Source organism: Triticum aestivum, chromosome 6D (genome assembly GCF_018294505.1).
Source record: "Triticum aestivum cultivar Chinese Spring chromosome 6D, IWGSC CS RefSeq v2.1, whole genome shotgun sequence".
Taxonomy (NCBI): domain Eukaryota; kingdom Viridiplantae; phylum Streptophyta; class Magnoliopsida; order Poales; family Poaceae; genus Triticum; species Triticum aestivum.
Genome location: NC_057811.1, coordinates 483,940,123 through 483,948,177, shown reverse-complemented (window position 1 = coordinate 483,948,177; position 8,055 = coordinate 483,940,123). Strand labels below are relative to the sequence as shown.

At 44.2% G+C, this 8,055-nt stretch overlaps 1 protein-coding gene across 1 annotated transcript; it reads right to left on the bottom strand.

Moving 5' to 3' along the window:
- Positions 1–1,657: 1,657 nt before the first annotated feature.
- Positions 1,658–7,016, bottom strand: LOC123146221 (T-complex protein 1 subunit zeta 1). Its single transcript, XM_044565828.1, has 15 exons — positions 6,759–7,016; positions 6,208–6,271; positions 5,988–6,123; positions 5,081–5,232; positions 4,947–4,994; positions 4,758–4,850; positions 4,506–4,612; positions 4,112–4,226; positions 3,913–3,999; positions 3,383–3,587; positions 3,206–3,300; positions 2,620–2,688; positions 2,428–2,535; positions 2,195–2,313; positions 1,658–2,080 (listed from the first exon to the last, which is right to left on the bottom strand). The coding sequence occupies exons 1-15, from the start codon at positions 6,890–6,892 to the stop codon at positions 2,005–2,007; spliced, it is 1,608 nt and encodes a 535-aa protein (XP_044421763.1). The 5' UTR covers positions 6,893–7,016; the 3' UTR covers positions 1,658–2,004.
- Between the last annotated feature and the right edge of the window lie 1,039 nt (positions 7,017–8,055).

Below are 8,055 nucleotides of genomic sequence, written 5' to 3'. Positions count from 1 at the left end.
TCGGATCTGGACGTTGGGTGAGTTCTCGGTAGGGTTAGGGTTGAGGGGGACGCTGCTGAGGTTGTTGCGGCGGCGTCGTGTCTGAATAAGTCACCCCAGGCTCCGTTCGCGGACAGGCGGGGCTCTTGCCTCCGTCCAGGAGCCAACAGGGTGGAGGATCCCCGGATCTCGTCGAGGTCACGGGCTATGGTCTCTGGAGGTCGTCCGACACCGGCCAGGTTGGACCTCAGATGGGTGGTGGTTGTGTGAAGACGGAGTTTCTTCTTCCTCTATGTCGATATGATTTCCTGCTACCGTTCTTCCTCTTTTCTTTGTGTTGCTGCTAGAGGGATATCATGTTTTCCCCGAGCGGTTGGCCTAGCCGCGGCGTAGGAACCGGATCTCAGTTCTCTTCTATCTAGAAGGGGCTCATACCGCGGCACTCAAAGCCACAGATGGCGAAGGCCGGTGCAGGTGTGTTGGATACATATGTCTGTCCATGTCTTTTCAGCGCCGGAACGAAGAAAAGGGGGAGCAACGTGGCGGCGATTATGCCGTGGTGGAAGATGATGACCTGCTTGGATCTGGTTGCCGGAGGAGTCTTCTCACAAGATTCAGGGACGATGACACACAGCTCCGGAGATCTTCGCGTTTTACTGGTTATTATGCTAGGGTGCTCTATGTTTTTCTGGCTCATTATGTGTGCGTTAGGGGTGCGCTTATACGGGTTAAAGACTTTGTATTATTTTATGATTTGAATACAAGCATGCATGCTTTATAAAAAAAAAAAGCTTTGTCTGTATCCCACCACAAACTCGTTTCCCCCTCTCTTTTCCTTCTCTCTTGTCTTTTTATTGGACAAGTGGCTGACATTTGGTGGATATGATTTGTCCACGGACATTTGTTGGTATCCAGTCCAGCAGGGGATCCGCGTTGGAGTCGATGCGCTTCAAACACGAGGAAGAAGAAATGGTGGTTGACTTGAGCCGCAGCGCGACACGAACAGATTGGTCTCCACCTTTTCTCTAAGTAGAGTGATGGTTCTCTTTTATTCTTTCCGGCCGTTTGCCTTTTCAGAATCGGATATCTCGGCCGTCCAATCAATTACGATATGGTCGGTCGATCGATGCCTACGTACAAGAAAGCGACCACGGTCGGTCGACGTACGCTTGTGTGCGAGTCGTAATAATTATTACTCTCAACGCTATATTTTATACAGTATTTCATAAGTTAGAGCATAATCTCAATGTTCCACGGCAGGATGGGTGGTGGATAAATAAAATGTGTGTCGCCAAAAAGCGGGTGAAATACAGTGGGCAGGAGCTGTGATTTTTTCTGGGTTACGTCCGTATTTCGACAGGCTGGAAAAGCACGGTCTCACTGGGCCGGAACGGGCATGACGGCGTACCGTTCAAGTAGGTTTCAGCCCAAGTTCAACAAAGTTTCTTTTTCTCAAAAAATGAACTATGTCGAACTAAACTAAACAGGCCTTGCGTATCTTGCCGTTTACATCCACACAAGGGTTTCTACTCGAAAAAGAAAAACATGCACACAAGGCCGACAGCAAAGATATCAGTTGACGTTTCTTTTCTGCAGTAACCGACCTACGGGCCGTAACCGGCCCGGACTGGGGAAACAACAAATTCTTACGGCGCAAGAACCCAAAACGACGAGACTCTTGCTCCCGCAACAAATACAAGCATATCTTTTCAATTTGTGTGTTGAATCAATCCAGGTCTGCCTAAGATTACGCCCCTACTAAAGGCAGGCTTTGCTCAACAGAAAATTCCAATCGCCACACACACGCACACAAAAAATACATAGCTGCTCAACTTGATCCAACACAAAAACATTCTGCATACAAACACCAGCGTAGAAACAGATCTCGACAAACTGTCACGAGGGTTGTTACAAGTACAATCTCTTCCAGTCAAGCATTCCACCCCACCACATCGCTACTCGCTACGTACTCGGCACCCCACAGAGAAAAACACCCAAACAAAAAGTCTTCTCGGCCTGGAAGGTTTAGGTTGGTTTCCTCATGTTGCGCCCCGCCCTGATCACCTCATCCACTAGCAACAGCTGCGACGCGATGATGGGCCTGCACCACCAGACAACCAAAGTTCGTTTGTCAACATACGTCACAGATAATACTCGTCTTTTTTTTGGAGAATGAACGAGTCAGCTCAGAAATGAACACTGTATTGTCACATACCCCGAGTTGACGATCTGGCGCTTCACCGAGTAGTTGTCATAGATACCTTCCATCTCAGGGTCGACCGGCTCGCCAGTGTTATGGTTCAGCCCCACCACCAGCCCACGGTCGTGCTCATTCTGTTGTACAGTGTGGAACATCAGCCGACGCATACAGTTACAACTTTTCTGATGCACAAACTCGAGACAACAGAAGTGCAAGGAAAAGATAATACAACAAGTGGACGTGCTTACCTCAAGAGAGACAATAACGTCTTGGGTATCTAAGCCCGAATTCTCCGCTAGCGTCTTGGGGATAACGAGCAGAGCATCAGCAAATGCCCCCACCCCAAGTTGGGCTCGCTGTTGTTAAGCTTCCAAAGTTAGCACTGGCATACTGATATGGGTACAGTAGAAAAGAGCATGTCAATTATTCAATGCACTTACTCCTTTAACGGTTTTCTTCACATTGTCAATGAGATGCTTCCTTGCAGCCATCTCGAACGCTCCAGCGCCCTACAATTGACAAATCAAATAGAAAATATAATAAGCTGACAAAGAAAACACAAGTCAACCAAGATCCAAAGCAACTAAGCAAGATCCTCAAGCAAAACAAGACAGCCTGCGATAATAAAATGGATGCCACAAGCAACCGGTCAGACAGCACCAACGCATGTAAGAAAATAATTAAGAGCAACATAATCAATTAGCATCAACACTATTACCCCTATGAATTATGTCACACCTGACCCAAACAAACAATGCAAGTAATGCCTCAACATATATCAAGTTGAACGCACCAGGATGACAACCAAGGTAAAAATATAATGACAAATTACTATGGTCAAGTAGTTCATAAAGTTCCAGGCACATCATGCAAACTACAAAATCCTAATCAAAGCCAATACCCTTCGAAAATCGAGAGCCACATATCGATAGCATAAGCTCAGCTATATGATGTTCAAATGTGCATATTTATTTAGCCAAACATTTGTTTAGTTGCTGTCATGCAGAATAAATTTACAAATCATACCAGCACAACAGCTTCATCCTCAACTGTGTTCTTCACAGATCTTAGACCATCTCGTACGGCATCCTTAATTTGTGCAATGGTGTGATCATTAGGTCCTGAAGAGAGATGAATTTATAGTAAGTTTCCAACATAGGTAGTTTTGGAAAAGATCCTATTGTTTCTCGAGAATGAACTGACCTTTGATCAAAATAGTACAGGAGTGAGGGTTCTTAACATTCTCCACGAACGTGTATTTTTCTTCTCCAAGAACATGCTCATAGACAAGCCCAGCCCAGCCAAGACAGTCTTCAGTCATGCCTTCAACTGAATTGATGGCTTCGCCGCCACATGCTAGCACAAGTCTCTCCATGTTCCTCCGCTTTGCTCTTCGGAGAGCAATAATCTGCAGCATGCAAATTCTTGAGCTTAAAATGTAACAAGGCCCCCATGCAAGAACTTGCCACTTCAAAATTAACAATGCATGAACTGAAAGCTGAATAATTTATTGCATTGCCATCATTTGAAATATTGATCGTCGTGCTTAGGTTTTAGATAGTTACATCTTGTGGCTTATAGAGTAGCATTGTGTATAATGTCATATCAACTTTCATGTTACAAGTTCAGCTGGTGACACCATGAGACAAATTTTTATCTGGAACCCCAAACAGATCAAGGTTGAATGTAAGTAAATTAGAACCATCATGTAGAAACAAGTCAGAATTGGTTACCCCAGCTCTAGCTAGGAGATCAAGGGACGGAGGATCGATGCCCTTTTGGTTGATCACCACAAAATTCTTGTCAGTTCCTGCGCAAACCTGCATGGCCAAGGAAACACGTGAAGACAACATTTTCCAAACGCGCACACAAGAGAGAGAGAGAGAGAGAGAGAGAGAGAGAGAGAGAGAGAGAGAGACGCTAAGCAAATACCTTATTTTTCAATTCAATGATCTTCTGGACACGTTCATCAACTTGACGCCTCTCTGCAGTAACCATCTTTTCTCTTTGTTCTGCGTTTGAGTAGAAGAATCCTGCATTGATTTCACTGAGAAGCTTATGCGTCAGTTAAACAGTTTCCCTTCACTGATGCATGTAAAACAGGTAAAGACAGACTGCTGCTGTGCACTACTAGTTGCCCCACAACGTGCAAGAAAATAACATAAGCTGACTAAAGTCCACGATTGTAGGCAAGATTCTACATGTTTTTGACAAATATTGAAGCATGAACCTTCTTATATTTGGTGCAGTCAAATTGAGAGAATGTATCTATGGTGATTAATAGAACTAGAGTATGCAACAAAGCACTCTATGCAAAAGTATGCACCTTTTCTCGTATTCCAGTGATACATTAGCTGTCAGGATGTAACAATTCTCTGCTCTGCGCTTCATGTCAGGGTGCCGAGAACCATGGTCAAGGACCAGACCCTCAATCTACAAAAAAACAAAGGAACAGGTGTTCAACCATGTTCACAAGCTTGTGACAGAAAATACATATGAACTATTTATCCACAGGTCTATGAAGTTCAGAAGGATGTTATACTAGGCAAACTGCAAAGAAAAGAAAAACAATACATACCAGACGTGTGTCGACATCGAATTTGTGGCGCATATGCATTATTTCCACCATAAAAAGATCAATTGGTTGATCACTTTGGCGGATGCATAGGACCTACAGCATGGACCATACAGAAAATAGAAATATGCTAAGCAATTTTGTGGAATAAAAGCCTCCAAAGGAAACACTGTAGAAGAAATATAACATTACCGCATTCACAACAATATTGGTCAACTGATCAGCCAATCCTTCATACAGCTACAAAATATCAAATTTTGTGTAAGCCTTGGTATATATGTGTACATTTGTTTGCAAAGAAAAATGGTGAAATAGAGTACAATCACCTTTGTCCTAAGAGTTGTTCTTGCTACCATTTTCAAGATCTCCCTGTCGGGTTGATCACCGATAACAACTGGTGTCTTGAATGTCTCGAGAAATTCAAGAGTTGCTTTCTTGGCAACCTCAAAGCCATCAACCAAAAACCGTGGATGAGTACCTGCAGAAATAACAACCGGTTACTATGAACCTATAGCAAGAAGACAGCTACCATACAAGCACATGGGTTTTCCCTCTAAGAAACAGCACTGCAATTGTAACACTTTTTCACAAGTTAAGAGCAGAAGGCCCATATTTTTAAGGTTAGTCTTTTGGCTCTAATGTGTAGCAACCAACTGGGAAATGCATGTTCAGAGCACAATATTGTCGATAAAATTCATGTTGCCATGCTGCAAGAGTAGTCTTTATCTTAAAAGTAGTAAAAATTCAAAATTATACTGCATTACTCTCTATCTTTAGTTGGCTATTGATCCAGCCAATTAGTTGCGCTACAGTCACATTCAAATATCTCAAGGACGCAACACCCATAAACGTTAAACAGTGGCACAGGTCAACTATTATTTATCTTCACATGTGTAGGCACTTGTGTTCACATGTCAAGATTGCATTACTATGCAAAAGCAGACATTCGTAATCCTAACCAACTAATTAGATGCATTAAGCCAGAATACCAGCCCATGATCCCCAGCAGAAGAACACAGTTCAGAAAGATTAACAGCAAACATCGCACAAGCACATATTTGGCCAAAAAGGGGTACACCTTATGAAAAGGATAATCACGTTTAACTGTATAGAGCTCTCGTAGATGCCTAAACAGCATTTCAAATGCAAGCAGCAAATTTCATGCAACAACAACCATATCAATGATCAGAATCATCAAAAGCAGATAAGAGGGATGGGACCCCATGTACAGACCTTCTTCGATGCATCGCTCAGACATCTTCATAAGCTCCCCGATGAAAAGCACCGTGGACGTGGTGCCATCGCCGCTCGTGTCGTCCTGCGCCACCGCCGTTCTCGCAATCATGATTGCTGTCGGGTTCTGGATTTGCTGCGAATAGCAACAACACAAAAGCCTCAGAAACCGGACGGAAGAGCATGTATCATAAGGCCATTCATCATATTTAATTAATACCATTTCTTTCAAGAGGGTGTTCCCGTCCTTGGTCAGCTTGATGTCGCCAGCTCCACCCACGAGCCTGCGCATCACAGATCAAAGAAACAGTCAGATATAGCAAACATCACAGTCGCTGTGCCTAAAGATCTATCCATGAACCAACCCTAATTTTATACTTCAACAACTAAAAAATTTGGCAGCAACTAAGTAAATACCAACCCCAACTTGATCCAATCGGCCAAAAGCCAAAGCATTGCTGAAAGCAGATTGTTAGCGTGGGCATTATTCCCCCCACATACAGTTCTAAACCTGAACAGCCAGTTAACGACAACCCACAAGACGAAGGCAACCTGGATCGAAATGGGGGGAAAATAGATCCCCGCCCTCCTCTAACGAGCGCGCTCAGGTGAGAGATGGGTCGCGAGGCCCGGGGAAACCGCGCAGATCACCCGGGCGCCGTCGTTTCCGAATCTGCCTACGCAAACCTAAGAGGGGAAGGAGGCGCGCGCGATCTGGCGGCCCGCCTTGCGGTGCGGGGAGAGAGGGGGGAGGGGAGGGGAGGGGCGTACATCTTGATGGTGCCCTTGGGGCCGAGGTTGGTCTTGAGGACGTCCTGGAGGCCCTTGGCGGCGCCGATGTTCATGGCCAGGGCCGCCGACTTGTTCATCACCTCCGCGTTCTGGTTCAGCATGCGGATCGACATGGCGGCGGCGGCTGGCCGGCGGCGGATCGGAGAAACGGCGGGGAGGGAGAGGTGTGTGGGGAAGGATCCGGAAGGAGGGAGGCGGGGGGGAGGAGTAGGGTTTTGGAACCTGCAAGTGCCAAGTAGCACCGGGGGCGGGTGATTGTTTATCGCCAGGCCCGTGGGCTGGCCGGAACGGCCATTCTAATCTAGGCCCTCCGGGCATGCCGGGCTGGTGCAGGGGCTCTCCATCATGGGCAGGCCCGGTCAACGCTTCTTTCGACTTTGCAGTGTATGTTTTTTTCTTTATCGGTTTCTATTTCACCTTTTGTTTTCATTTTCCCCTTGTACTATATATATTTAAAAAAATAAGTACTTCGAAAATGTTCCGGGTTTTTTTTTGCGAAGAAAGGGTCCAGATACATGGCTGGTCAGTTTGGATATACAGGCTAAAGAAATTGTTTTACGCAATTAAAAAACTGTTCATGCATTAAAATATATTCATCATTGCAAAAGGCGTCATTTTGTATTTAAAAAACTGATGTGTGTTTAACAAATGCCCATTCTGTGTTTAACAAACGTTCATCTTGGTATTTCAAGTTGTTCATCTAGTTTAAAAAAGTGCTCGGGCATGTTAAAAATGGCGCAGTTGTAAAACATTGTTAAAAAGTGTCGCCTATTTGAAAATGTTCTTGCAATTTTAAAAAGTGTTCATGCTTGTTTGAAGAAAACGTTCATCTAGTTTTAAAAGATGTTCATGCGTATTTGAGAAAGCATTTGGGTATTTATCAAAAAATATGTTTCTTTAGATGAAGCACACAAAAATAAAAAATAAATAAGAAAAAGGAAAAGAGTTAGTTTCCTTTTATTTATTTATTTTTTTGGAAGAAAGGGTTCGCCTGATTCTCATCAAAGAGATAGTCAAATACACAGGTCGTCAACAAACAAAGTGTTTCGAAAGCACACTTTGATCCATATACTTTGAAATACGTCCACGGTTATTGAATATGATTCGTGGTTATGTGGCACTCTTGGCTGGTGAAATAGTTCACGACAAAATAGTCAGTTCGTGCTCTCTCTACTCATACAGGTCCTCGTAGATGGTAGAAAAAACAAATAAAAGGAACTGTAATTCTATCAAGGGAATTCGAACTCATGACCTCATGCAACATAGAAGCATCCTG

Excerpts from the sequence above, each read along its gene's own strand:
- LOC123146221 (XM_044565828.1), bottom strand. The coding sequence starts at position 6,892 with ATGTCGATCCGCATGCTGAACCAGAACGCGGAGGTGATGAACAAGTCG. Across the intron at positions 3,301-3,382 it reads CTGTACTATTTTGATCAAAG|GACCTAATGATCACACCATT; the intron begins GTCAGTTCATTC and ends ATCTCTCTTCAG. Across the intron at positions 2,689-3,205 it reads AGGATGAAGCTGTTGTGCTG|GGCGCTGGAGCGTTCGAGAT; the intron begins GTATGATTTGTA and ends TGTCAATTGTAG.